The 14,299-nt window shown below is 30.3% G+C and overlaps 2 protein-coding genes across 3 annotated transcripts; one reads left to right on the top strand and one right to left on the bottom strand.

Moving 5' to 3' along the window:
- Positions 1-205: 205 nt before the first annotated feature.
- Positions 206-7,261, bottom strand: LOC124425648 (bone morphogenetic protein receptor type-2). Of its 2 annotated transcripts, none has more exons than XM_046966246.1 (12): positions 7,107-7,261; positions 6,898-7,028; positions 5,666-5,768; positions 5,390-5,587; positions 5,040-5,276; positions 4,801-4,956; positions 4,492-4,674; positions 4,063-4,232; positions 3,785-3,980; positions 3,491-3,691; positions 3,196-3,417; positions 206-3,128 (listed from the first exon to the last, which is right to left on the bottom strand). In XM_046966246.1, exons 2-12 carry the CDS (start codon positions 6,982-6,984, stop codon positions 2,089-2,091), a joined length of 2,793 nt encoding a protein of 930 aa, XP_046822202.1. In that variant the 5' UTR covers positions 6,985-7,028; positions 7,107-7,261; the 3' UTR covers positions 206-2,088. The 2 variants fall into 2 exon arrangements, with proteins under 2 accessions (XP_046822202.1, XP_046822201.1); XM_046966245.1 differs by adding an exon at positions 6,038-6,331 and having other exon boundaries at positions 6,898-7,214.
- A 405-nt stretch (positions 7,262-7,666) lies between these two features.
- LOC124425649 (hepatoma-derived growth factor-related protein 2) lies at positions 7,667-14,200 on the top strand. The gene is made up of 12 exons (XM_046966247.1): positions 7,667-8,012; positions 8,380-8,450; positions 8,588-8,748; positions 8,825-8,994; positions 9,263-9,452; positions 10,670-10,768; positions 10,834-11,182; positions 11,278-11,452; positions 11,532-11,585; positions 11,667-11,732; positions 11,851-11,983; positions 12,096-14,200. Exons 1-12 carry the CDS (start codon positions 7,860-7,862, stop codon positions 12,227-12,229), a joined length of 1,755 nt encoding a protein of 584 aa, XP_046822203.1. The 5' UTR covers positions 7,667-7,859; the 3' UTR covers positions 12,230-14,200.
- The last annotated feature ends 99 nt before the right edge of the window (positions 14,201-14,299 follow it).

The following is a 14,299-nucleotide window of genomic DNA, read 5'->3' as shown; positions in this document are numbered from 1 at the left end:
CAAAGAGGCAAACATAGAAGGACCATCGTCTCTTTCATTTTATTCAAAGCCATATGTGTGTATGTATATGTGTGTGTGTGTGTATATATATATATATATATATATATCATAATATGGAGATACACATCATATATACATATAGGCACACATACGATTTATGTGCAAATGATTCGATCGAACTATTGGATAAAACTTACGAGTTAAATATATGATATTATTTTTTATTTGTCTTATTTACACGTTTAACAGTCATTAACAGATGACAAATGACCATTAAAATTGTCACAGATACAACGTACGTGCTTATTTTGTACGACATTAAATCGTTGCAATGAAGACTCGGCCAATCACATTTTGCTAAGAGGGGACAGAATATAGTTCTTCTGCATTTGCCGCTTTATAGTCTAGAATTTGACGATTCAACGATGAAGGAGATAGCAACCCATTCTATATTTAGATATATGTATGTATGTACTACCTAATCGGAGGGCTCTGTTAAAAAAAAAACCAAAAAAAAAAAAACAAAAAAAGAAAAGAATCAGATTACGAAGGTTTACCACAGCATAGAATAAAATTATTTCTCAAGAATACTAATCGGTCTTTGACTTTTAGAAACTTCTTTATTCCGAATCGCATATATTTCATTATATGATCATCTTGATAATAATATACTCGAGGACGAATATAGCAATAAAATTGTGCGATCGAAAATCAATGCAATTATAACCAATGTAATAGTTTAAGCTCCATTAAAAATTACATCAAGTTGAATTTATGCTACAAAATATTTACATATCGATGTATTTGTAAACATAGATTTCGTGCAGGTACTCCTTTAAGCGATAAACACAACAATTTAATAATCTTTATAAATATTCTAATGGTCAAATTTCAATGTATTGCCAATTCATAAATTTAAATTAAAATATATAGCCATACCAACCATGCAAAACTTAGTACCTAACTTTTTGGTACATACATACGTACATAAATCTATGATCGACCCATAGTCAAATATGTCGCACCTAAGTAGTTAATTAACTTATAGAATGACTGAATCTCATATTTACATATCCGATTAATACCATTGTGCATAAATGGACAAGATATCATATTTTAATATACTAATATCAAGCAGTTTTTGTGCTATGTGCAAATACTTATTTTGCAATTTCTAAACGCATGATTTATAAAGTATTATCAATTAATAAAAAAAAATCCAATGATAGAGCGTCAATGAATGAAACACTTTGTAAAGTAATTATTTTCGGTAAATTTTCGGCATAATAATTTTTACGAAGCTCATGCTTGATTTTCTTAATTGCTATGTCAAAGCTTAATATTTTTCTCTGTGTTACATGGCTTGTAAATGGTTTTTTCTTTTTTTTTTCCTTTTTTTCTTTTTTTTTCTTTTTTTTTCCTTTTTTTTTCGTTTTTTTTCTTTCTTTTTTTTTGTGTTTTTTTTTTTTTTTTTTTTTTTTAATACTTCATATAAAGAAAAAAAGAGTAAAAGACGAATACACATAAAATCACATCAATTGTGTATGCTTGCATTGATTGTCCATGTATATAAATATTATACATTATCATTTCAAAGAATGATATATATGCAAAGGATAGAAAAAATTTACGTGACAATTTACACGAAATTTTTCTATCTATAGAACATTGAAAATATCCCCTATGTATTTCAATAATTTAATAAATACACATTGCACTGTATCTTAGATGCACTAAATTGTTTTTACTTTCGAAGCGTTACGCATTAAATATTAATGAAGAAATAAGAAAAAATTCATGTATCGTGCGACAAACCACCACATGTAATTATTAGACTTTATGATATTTCTGATTTTTTAGTATATTCATCTCCTTTTCTGATTTCCTGACATCTAATTCTATTGTGTGTACAATATATGTGTATCTGCATTTTAGTAACATACCGGTATTAAGTATAAAATCTTATTTACTTTTTAAAAGAAAATTTCTCTGTACATATCTTTCAGGCGGAATTGCAATTCAGCCTTTTTAGTTTCGCTTATTCGTACATATAGAGATTTTACATATACATTGATATCGTGTTTCTCATTAGAAGCAAGTAACATTTTTGGTACTATGTTTTATAGGTGAACTTGTTCCATCTCCTTCACCAAGATCCATACCAAATGGCACTGAATTCCAAATGGCTTTGTCGCTACGATCCTCTTCCTCGCTAAGAATATTACACATCATCCGATCGTCATAGAGCGAAAATCTAGCTGTCGATTGTGCACGACCACGAATCTTTCTTACGGAAGGAGGTAAATCTCCTGGAGTTTTTATTCTCATATGCGGATCTTTCAATACGTTTACATTAGATCTAACATTAAAGACTTCGTTGAATTTGTCAATACTTTCTTGCCTGCTAAGATTGCTCTCACCTTTCTTATTTTTCAAATTAACTAATGGTAAAGTCGACGGCCGAGCATTAGTAGTCGTACCATCATTATCATACGCGTTTTTTCCAATTTGTACTACATTCTTATCATTTTTGACTATTGGCGTAGTCGAAGTAGACGTCTTACCAATAATTCCATTAACGTATTTCCCACCGGGAGAAATGGTCACGTTAGTGTCCACTGTTTTAATTTGTACATTTTGCTTCGACAATAAGTTGGATTTAGAATCTTCCCTGTCTATCGGATATTTATTATACGGGTGCATCTTCTTATTAACGAGTAATTTCTTTAAATTGGGCCAACCACCGAAAATCTTTTTCCGCGGACTTTCTTGAAGAAAATTATCGTGAACATTGGTTTGCTTTCGTTTATTGTACGACGTACCGCCATCCTCGGTTATGACATTTTGAACGTATGGTATCGGTGTCGCTGGTCTAAGTTGCGCCAACTGAGTCGTATGCTGACCCAAGTAATCGTGCGAGACGAGACCTTGCGCCTCTGTCACGACTTTGTATTGATCATTGCACGTATGCTTCAAAGATTTATCAACTAAAACATTACCATTACATCCCAGATCCTCTAAGGAGTCAGACTGTAACATCAAATTTCTCTCCATACAAGGATTTCTACCTTGATAAGGTTGAAGAGTTTGTGTGTGATTATATACGGCTACTTCATTGGAGTTTTTAACTGAAATAAAGAATAACGACATTACGTTACGTTCGATGTTACGTTCGGAAAAAATATCATTACTTACAACTATGTTCGTGGGCAACACTGTCAGATGGAGAAAGCGTAACCAAATTATCGACCATATTGCTTTCGTTCGTAGGCCCATCTTGACTCATGTGCATTGCAAGTTGAACAACGTGAACATTATCGTGATGTGAAGTTTCGCTATAAAGGCTATTTGTGGTTGAAGGCACTAAGGCACAATGAGAGTTCACCATGGGGCTCCCATCGGTAAAGTATGAAGTGACTGTTAAAACAATTTTTAACAATTTTTAACAAAATGATTGATTATCCTATAACAAAATGACGCGCATACTTACTACGATGAGATTGTAATTCCGAAAGACGTTCTTCTATACATAAAGCTGTCAAACGTGCTTCAGCATCCGCATCCCAACAATCTTCCATAGTTTCCTTGATAAGACGCACTCCTGGTCTATCGATTAAGTTCCCCTCTAAAAGGGGTCTAGCTTTTTTACGCGATACCAATACTTGCATCTGTTCAAACGTAGGATGCAATCCTAAAGGACGAAATGGAACGAATGTAAATAAAAACAATAGAGATGTATTTGAGAAAATTACTTCAAAAGGTCACGTGTTCGATCCATACAAACCAATTTCATTTTCATACGGTTGTTTATATTGAGGCACCTCTGATCCAGGAATGTAAATGTCGGAACACCTTGAAACCAATTCCCACAACACTAGGCCCATTGCATAAACGTCTATTTGTTTGAGAGAACTTTCACAATCTCGTAGATTTACAGCACCCTCTAGTACTTCCGGTGCCATATATCTCAAAGTACCCACCTGTTACAAATCAAGAATAATATCAAGTGAATCAAATAACATCATTGGTTAATAATATTCAATTTTTTAATCATTCCCTTACGTCATTAATCGATTTTATCTCCGCATGTTGTTCTTCTCCATTAGAGTAATATTTAGATCCAGATATTTGCACTGTTAATCCTAAGTCACATATGCAACAGTTTCCATCGGTTTTAATCAATATATTTCTCGAGTTGATATCTCTGTGTGCGATACAGGGCTTGAATTTATCTGCAACGTTCGACTTACTTAGATAATAGTAGAATCGTGTACTTGGAGAATACACCGTCTCTGATTCGTTGAACCGGGATTCGACGAATTGCTCGGATCAACGAATTACCCAGAGAGTATCTGGGATTCTTCGTAATCTCATTAACATGATCATAACTAGGACCTTACAACTTTATATTTTCTATACAATAAGAAAACTATAGTATAACGTACCCAAAAAGGTATCCTAAGTATTCTACATCCAATAATATTTGCTTACCGCCTTTGCGTATATCAGTATGTAAATATGCAAGTCCCTTAACTATGGAAAGACCCATTTTGCAGAATGTCATCCAGTCGACAGTATGCGTTTGTAAGAAGTCTGTTAAAGTACCACCCGGTGCAAAGCTTAATACTAAAAGATATTCTGTACTACCCTCCAGGCTTACTCTTTCGTCTACACCTGTATTTATAAATGTTCGGTATTGATTTTTTATACAGCCTGGTAGTATATATCGATAGGAGAAAAACAAATATTGCTTTTTTTTTTTTTCTTTTTTTTTTGTTTTATCAAACTACAAATACTAACCATAATAGCTTAACAGAGATGGATGTTCCATAAAGGGCAAACAGTAAGTATCTCTTTCGTTTTGAAAATAATTACGATAATGAGAAGGAAATATTTTCACAGCAACATCTTGATCACCCATACTACCTTGCCAAACAGAACCATATCGTCCTTGTCCTAAAAAGAAAAATTATAAATGCATCACACATTGCAAGTAGATTATATGAACCAATGATGATTATATGAACTTAACAACATACCCACAATTGTAGTCAATTTTAAATGATCAACCGTATAAGTACCAGTCCTTAATGCTGTGCTATCCATAAATTGATCATCATACGATATAGGTTTTCCTAATCTTGCTAATATATTGTTACAATAGATTCGATATATCAGCATAATTATTGTACATATCACCAATAAAGTGCAAACTAATGTGCTCATTATTATGAGCAACCATCTTTCTGAATCTGACTGTTCTAAATATTCTGTTGCTATAAAAAAAAAATGAAACGACGTACATCATTAACAAACGAGTATAATTTTTATATTATCAATGTCAATATATACTTAAAAAAAAACTTTTTTCAATGCAAAATAGCCTTACTTGCAAGATTTTTCTGCACTGGTGCGGAATTAAATATCTTGTTGTCAGAGTACAAAAGATTATTATTTGTAATATTTAAATTACAATAATCTCCATGACAACAGCAAAACTTGGTATTATTTAAAGCCTTGGTAGAACGTTGTAATGCCACACATTCTGTGTTTTCACACTTTTGCTCACCAGATTGTTTCCAGCAGCCTACCATTGCAAACAACAAAAATCCAATTACATGAATGGCCAATCAGAGAAGGGATATACAAAGAAATCATTGAATACCTTGTGATAAAATGATAATTTCTGTACCATTTGCAGTCTTATTTTCTTGCCACAACGCATGACAAAAATTATTACATATGTCAATTTTAATGTCATCATCTGCCTGTAAAATGTAATGCTAATATTTACAAACAATGGTATACGTCAATTATGCTTTACAAATGTTCCACAATTAATAATTATTGATTATTTAATTTATCAATATCAATATATGATATCACTGATTGTCATTTAATCTATCATTCTACATGCTCTTATTCTTCATAATTATGTGTGCTTATGTACATTTATTAATAGGAATTAACGCTATATCTATAAAATCTTATATTTCATATAATGTTACATTAACTGGACATTAATTGATCCACTTACTGAGATACGAACTACATTACTGTTATTGGGTACATCTTCAGACACCCCTGTTGAATTTTGTTTCAAGGAATTATGTTCATTATTTTTTTTTCTACTTGCACATATTCGACTGGCATAAATGGGGGCTGAGCTTATCCCATACAGTAGTGTGACCAATACGATTGATACAATGGCTCTCATTGTGCTTTAGCAAGCCTCTTCAAGTTGGCCACTTCAGCAGAAGCAATGCTTCTTAAGAATTGGCATCTTTGACCATAGCGATATATAGTACTACCATAGGCACTCTTTGTTCATCTGTTTATCACATATATTTTTTAGTGTATACAAGTACATTATAAGCTTAACGTCATTATATGTAATTAAGGTAAAGTTATTAAACAACAATGGGGAAAAAGAAAAAAAAAAATAATACGTCATAATTATCTTGAAATATTGTATGAATATTAATATAAATGAATATAAGATAGTAGCAAGATTATTAATATTAAATGTATAAAAGCTTACTTCCTAAACAATTTAAAATATCCATAAACTATTTCACTTAGCAATAAAAAAAAATTTATAAGAGGAATTTTAAATACAAATTATATAATTTTGCCAGTAATGTAGCCCTTTATTATATTTAACATATGACGAACAAAAGTTGGATTAAAAATGAAATAATTTTTGAATGTTATAAAAAATGCACATAAAAATCACGTTATAAATATTATAAATTATGTAGTTTTTACGAGATCTAAGTCTAGATCGACGTATGACGATGTATAAAATCGACATTTTTATATAAAGGAAATAAAAATGAAAGAAATACAAATTTCGTATAATTCATTGTCTTAATGTGTTAAAATTATAATGCTTACATTTTGACCGATAATCTTTGTAAAATTTTCACGTGCGCTCTGTAAGTTCTTGACGCCGTCACTAAGGGCAACATCGCACGATTTCATAAAACTGCAACGATCCTTTGTGGAAAAATATTATGGTTGAAAACCTACAATTGACAGTCAAACAATATCCATTGAATCGCGATATAACCACGCGTTCATAAATGCGTAAAAATGATACTAACAAGCAAAACTCATAGATAAGCAATGAGCTTCGCATTAAAGCTCCCGTTGTGTTTGTAGGAGTGCTACGCCATACGACATATAATACATACATAAAGAAAGCAACTTTATCAATCGACAGATAACGACGCTAGCGCTCTCTGTTATCGAAATCCTTGTACCAATTGAAACACTAGCACACCTATAGGTAACGATAAGAATTACATTGATTCTTTGAAATTCTATTTTTATCTATCGTACATTTGTAAATATTATGATCAACGGTGAAAGGTTATTTTTTTTAATCTTATTGTAACACCAGATGAAACCGTTTATAGATGAACATAAAGCTATCTGATGATTTTAATTAGAAATCAATGTATAAGGACATTACAAATACGATGGCGTTTAAGAACTAACGATTGACGTCATCTGCGTCCATCAGCCATTTTGAAAACGATCGATGTGTATAAATGCATATATATATACATATGCATATGTGTGTATATATATATATATATATATATATATATATAAAACTTGAACACACATACGCTTTTATCTTTTATGATTTCAACCATCGAACGTTCGGTATGCTTACTAAAAGCACGGTTCATGGCCAGACATTTTAGTTTACGCGGTTTATGATGTACTAATAGAGGAACGCGCGAATTGGAACGCCGCGTCGTATCGTGTGTGTTTTCGACGTATCGTGCAAATGGCGGCTCTCGTGATGTTTTGTGAAATATTTGTGAGGTATTAGATATACGAATTTTATGCAATTTGCGATAATAAGTGGTATAGATACGTACTATTATTGTCGAAGTTTGAAACGATTTATTATAAACATGGTGAAATTGCTAAAGAAGTTCTTTCCCGGCGACAAAGTTTTTGCGAAAGTTCGAGGTTACCCGCCATGGCCAGCTAAAGTAAGTACTATCTAATTTATCTAAAGTGATTCGACGAACATTCGTGGTACATTATAGATAACGCAGTAGATATCATCATTTAATCAATAATACTTTTATATGCTAACATTATTGATAGCGTTATTCGTAAAAGAACTGATTAATATTTTAGTCCACTTAAAAATTATGTTTACATAAAATTCGTTCGAACGTATAAACGTAATGGAATCATTTTTTTTTATCAATACCATTAAGCCAATATATTTCAATCATTATATGATATGTTACATTCATAATGTATACTACTTTAATGAAAATAAATAATGAAATTATACGTACGTTACCATATAGATTTTTGTACCATGTGTTTTATTGATTCTATTTACAGGTTGAGAAAGTTGTAGATTCCAATTCTAAAAATGCTAAATATAACGTATACTTTTATGGTACAGGTGAAACGTAAGTAAAAATAGAATTTTTGTTTTTTCTTTTCACAATTTATGTAAAACAATTAATAATTATATAAAGTAAAATTCATAGTACTTATGTTCATATAAAAGATATAAAAGGTTATTGTTAAAGTTACTTCATTTTAGGGCTGTGTGTAAAGTAGAAGAGCTGTTTACCTATACTGAAAACAAAGCAAAGTTTGGTAATAAAGCTTTACGAAGAAAATTTTTTCATGAGGGCTTACAACAACTCGAGCAAGAACTTAAAAATGAAAGAAGTAAAGCTGGAGATATAGATGATCTACAAGGTAATTTATAAAGTTACAAGACGTAATATGTCTTAATACTTGAATTATGTTATTCAAGATTATTTTGATGTTATAGAATCGGATATTGTAGAAGAAACTGGCACAAAAGGTAGCAATGTAGCATCAGGATTACCCACAGCTAGTGCAACGGATAGTGACTTGGAATCTGGATCTTTAATAATCGATGAAGGAAATAAAAAAAAATCCCTAAAGAGAAAACCTTTTTCTACATCATCTAATAATCCAGTAAGCTTTTATTTCTTATTTCATTTCAATATTATTTGTATTATGGAGGCTTAGATTCCTGTGTATTCTTATACACAATATTGTTCACGATACGCAATTATTGAAATCATAAGTCTCCGATAGAGACTTAGGAATTGCCGACAAACATTTGTAAAGATTAAAGAGTTTGTGCGATTATTCCTTACATTCTATCATTTTTTAATTTATATGTTACACGAAGAAAACGTGTTATAAAAAAATGTTGTAATTTATTTCACAAATGAATTAGGAAACTCCTGAATTAAAAAAGAAACGCGGGAAGGCAAAGGCATTATCCACATCAACAAGTGACACATCGAAACAAGAATTAGCTCTTGATTCTCAAGGGGAGGAATCACCTAAAGAAATCGTAAGCCGCAGTGGACGAAAAATTAAACCAAAGCGTTTTGCTGATTTCTCAAGTTCTGAAGAAACAGAAGGTACTCATAAAAATGATATTTATGTGGTTGATATTTTTAGTTTAGCAGTACATATGTGTGTGTGTGTGTATATATTTATATATATACATACATACAGACACACGCACACACATGTATGTATATTGCAGGAACTGTAATTTAAAATTATTTTCACAAATTTGACAAAGAAAAATATCGACCTGTATTATGCACTATGTCTAGTGTATAATTTATTTAGGATAATATATGTCAATGAAATTAATTATTTAATTATAAACAACTAAATGCAAAAATATATATATATATATATATATATATATGTATATATATATATATATATGTATATATATATATATATATCGAGAACACAATGTACAATATTTTCGTTTTAATCTTTAATCTGTTAATAATTCTAATGGTCAGTGACGTAAATTTCTTGAGACGAATCTTAAATGAAAAGTTACAAATATGAGAATGTGATTGATTACTTTGAACTTCTTCCATATTTTTCTTAAATATTTTAAATACTTTGTGGCCACCTTCATATTTGCTTAACCTGTTTTATTACTAACTTTTATAGTGGTTTGCTAGTGTAGAAAGTAAATCTTAGCAAATCATAAATTCTTATAAAGAAATAATGTTTAAAGGTTCGAGAAATGTGATCAATGTTTCAACTGTATCATGTTTAATGGTGGAAGAAGAAACCCAGACAATACCTTCAAATATAAATGAAATATATACAAGATTTGTGGAAACTGACGAAACTAGGAATTTATCGACAAAAGAATTGAAAAGATTGGTTCTTTTGGAACAATTATATTTAATTCGTATAAAAAAAGCTAAATTTTTGAAAAATAACTGTATTTCGTAATATTGTTTTACTTTAATAAAATTTCTATATAATTTTTTTTATATAGGTACTACTTATTTCCTACCTTTTGTCTATTGTACATTCTGTTCTCGATAGAATTCCTTTCGTCGTGTTATTTCAAATATCGTTTACACATTTTGAATTAGTAGACAAAGTTAGAATCCGAATTCGTTTTTTACGTTGTATTACCCAAAATTTATGTACTGTTATAGGTAGACGCTATATGCGCATATAATAAAATTAAAAAAAGAATCCTCTTTATATGTATATTAAAGATTGATTCAATCAAGTGAAATTTCATTGTTATATAAAAATGAGTATGCGTAATAATATATTAATAATATGATTTTCAATGTCTGTACGATAGAACATTCTGGCAGAGGACGCGGAAAAATTAAAAACGATGAGTCTAACGAGCACATATCGTCTGCCGGAACTTATAAGAAAAGAAATATCACCACGGAAAGTAAGTGTTAGAACATATATATTTAATTCGTATATTCATTTATACGTATTTATTTTATGTTAAAGAGAAAAATAGTATTGGCGAGACATCGCTTATGGAAGGTACTGTGGTTTCTAATCCTACATCTTCCGAAACACCAGGCCGATTTCTTCTTGCACGAACGTTTGCCGGTGAATACGTGGGCATTAAATTAGATGTAGACAGGCCAAAATCATTTGATAGCGAAAAAGCTAGAACGCAATGGGATTGGACTACGGCTCGGAATGCAATGAAGTTAAAAGGTCAACTAGAAAGCGGTGAAATTTTACCAGAGCAAGTCAAAGATTCATTAGATTTTAATGTATATGTGCCAGAAGATGAGAAACGTCTCTTGGCGAAAGATGGTGCGATTCATCGAAAGACTTACAAGCTAAGGTAAATAAAAAAAAAAAAAAAAAAAAAAAACTCTTTTGTAACAAATAAATCCAATTATACGAGACTATGATTTATTTATATTCTTTTATATTTAGATGGCTTCGTATAGAAGCGCAATTGTTACAATTGGATGCTCAAATAAAATCTAATCTTGGTTTGGATCGGGCTAATACTGACAAATGTTTAGAAGCGATGGATGAAATATTGTCCCTTTCTATTGATCCATTAATGTTAAAAAAGCATCCACATATTGTTGAAACTGTGAAAAGGGTAAATACTACTATTTGTTTTAAGCTTAGTGCTAATAATTGTTTCGATTAGTTTATACGCATTTTATCGATCATTACAGTTAAGGCGGTACATTGGTAACTTAGCCGACTGGAAATTGAGCAAAGAAGAAGAGGTAAATATATCGACATTAATTACGTCTAATTAAATTAATTAATAATTTTTTAGATCAAATCACTTTCAATTAATTTTATAGGCCGTTTTCAAACAAAAGGCAGAACAAATAAGACAAAAAGCGGAGCACATATACAATAAATTTAAGGTAATTATACTTAAGCAGCTTAAATTTCATTTCATCTAGATATAAAAAAGAAAAAAAAAGAAAAATGATAATGCGCGATATTGTATTAAAAAGGAGAATAATCTAAAAAATTATGTAGGCCATGTTCACTATACCAGAGGGACAATCGTTTTGGCAATCATTTTCTGATCAAGTGGACCATTTCAAGGAATTAACGAAAGACATGCCCGAAGAAAAAGTTTTCTCCTTAATGTCTGATCCTACTTGTCCAGGTGATATTATTATTTAATTTTGCAATTGACGTGATTTTGAAGTTTATATAGGAAATAAAAGAGAAAAGAAAAGAAAAGGAAAAAGGTACATTATTATACTTATCGTTTTCAGATGCTGCTGGTATATCAGAGGATGCAACTGCTGATGATAGTGGCAGTCAAGTAGATACAGACGTTACAGTGAAAATAGAATCGGAACAAGTGCCTATCAGAATTGAAAGCCCTAAAGAAACAGAAACCAAGTAACATACATACGTTTCGTATGTAGTAAAAGGTGGACGTAGTTCACTATGTTTTGTGCGATACTATACTATACAAGACAGCAGAGTGTTTTTCAACTGATTAAGGGAGTGGCCTTTGCACGTTTGAAAATGATCTATGTGGATAAATTTTCTTACTGCAATAATTCTATGGGTTTTTCTGAAATTTCTAATGAATTCCCTTTGGCGTTATTATAATAATACTACAAGAACGTGCACGTGTCAGAATATTTACAATTGCAGGTCGGCGATGTAAATGACACTCATGCTGCCAAAAAAAGTTTAATTGACACAAATTATACAAATTAGAAAAATCAACTTTCTATAATATGTAATTGTTTCTCTGCCTCTGTGAATGTAATTTATCTTTACATCGTTTTGATCGTACCAAAGCAGAACTTTCACAGTAATCATTCATAGTAAGACAGCGATCATCTTTACTTCATAACTATTGTTTCTTTCAAACTATCGATGTAAATACAGGAATACACAATTCATGTTATACATTAACACTATACTGACAGGCAATGAATAATTCAAAAGTAAAGTAATTGTACAATGCGTTCCATTGGAATGCCATCAATGTATTGACTTATTGCGAGAAACGATTTTTATCTTTTTGAAATTCATGTTTCTATTGCACTTTAAAGGCAAAATTACATTGTCCGAGCAATAAGAAAATTCTGTTTTTCAGTATAACGCTGATGATATCTCGAAATATTTCTCGATATATTTTAAAGTCTGTTATTGGGCATTTTTACAAATAGTTATAGGTAAATGTTGGTTCATTAGTTGTAGAAATTATGAGCATACGTAGCAATAAATTTATGATTGATAGCAACGCGAAGTAACAAGAACATGTGAGTTATGGGTAAGTATTTTGAGTTTACTATATTGCTCTTATAACTCTAAAAATGAAGATACTTTACTCAAGTAAAATTAAATTGTTATACAATATAATTATACATATATAGATACATAGAAAAATGTTTCTCACTAAATCTCTTAAATCTGTTATTAAAGATTGCAATTGATTTCAAAAATGTTGAAAGTCGAAAGACATTTGTTAATTTACATCGTTCGATATAAGACTATTTTAATTTAAAATTATTTTCATAGGAGAGTAATGGTAAGCTCCTACATTATAATTTTTATTAATGATAATAGTATATACATAATGAAACATAAAATTGATTTAATTCAAAGTAGTTGTGAAGACAATACTGCTAAGTATCTACAAAAAGAAAGAAAAAAGAAAAAGAAAAAAAAAAAACACTGTATCGGAAAGTATAAGTTACCGACAAGAAAATTTGTCTTATTTCAACTTTTGTACAAATAGAAATTATTCAAATATAACATATCAAAAATATAATTAAATTTGATTTTATAAAAATTGATTTTGCTTTATTTTTAAAGACGAAGAAGATAACTAAGCGATTGGAGAGACACGATCCAGACATAAAGTCGATGAAAAAGAAAATTCTTGTTTCTCTTATAAACTACTTTTAATAGAAAACGTTTAATAGAAAACGTTTGTGTATCGAACGTTCGAGAAATGTTCGTATACGATCAAACGGTATCTTATGCTAAGATTTTATATATATATATATATATATATATATAATTTTTTAAACTTTAAATATTAAAAATTTAATATAACACTCGTCAATGAAATCATCGACGAAAATCGCCGGGCTGTAAACGGTGGCCTTTGAAGTGCATTGAAAACATAAATCATTTGTACCATCTTTTCACTGTACTTTTAAAATGATTTATATCGATTCATTTAAACCAATCGATCGTTTAGTTTTCATACGGTAGAATCGCACCGAGTTTGTTTTCAAACGTTAAAGATAGAAACTTGGCGCGTTTATTGCAAAATAATCTCGTTATAATAAAAGAAAATGTTTATTTCAAATGTATTTCAAATATTTTGAATAAAAAATGTTATAAGGTATTTTCTCTTTCATAAGTTAAATCCTCATTTTTCACTGGATGGAAACATTTTAAAGGGACAATATCGTATAAATTAAATCAAATGGCGACGCATAATGCG

The sequence above is a fragment of the Vespa crabro genome, chromosome 7 (genome assembly GCF_910589235.1).
Source record: "Vespa crabro chromosome 7, iyVesCrab1.2, whole genome shotgun sequence".
Taxonomy (NCBI): Eukaryota; Metazoa; Arthropoda; class Insecta; order Hymenoptera; family Vespidae; genus Vespa; species Vespa crabro.
Note: the sequence above shows the minus strand (reverse complement) of the source record. Positions and strands in the feature narration are given on the sequence as shown.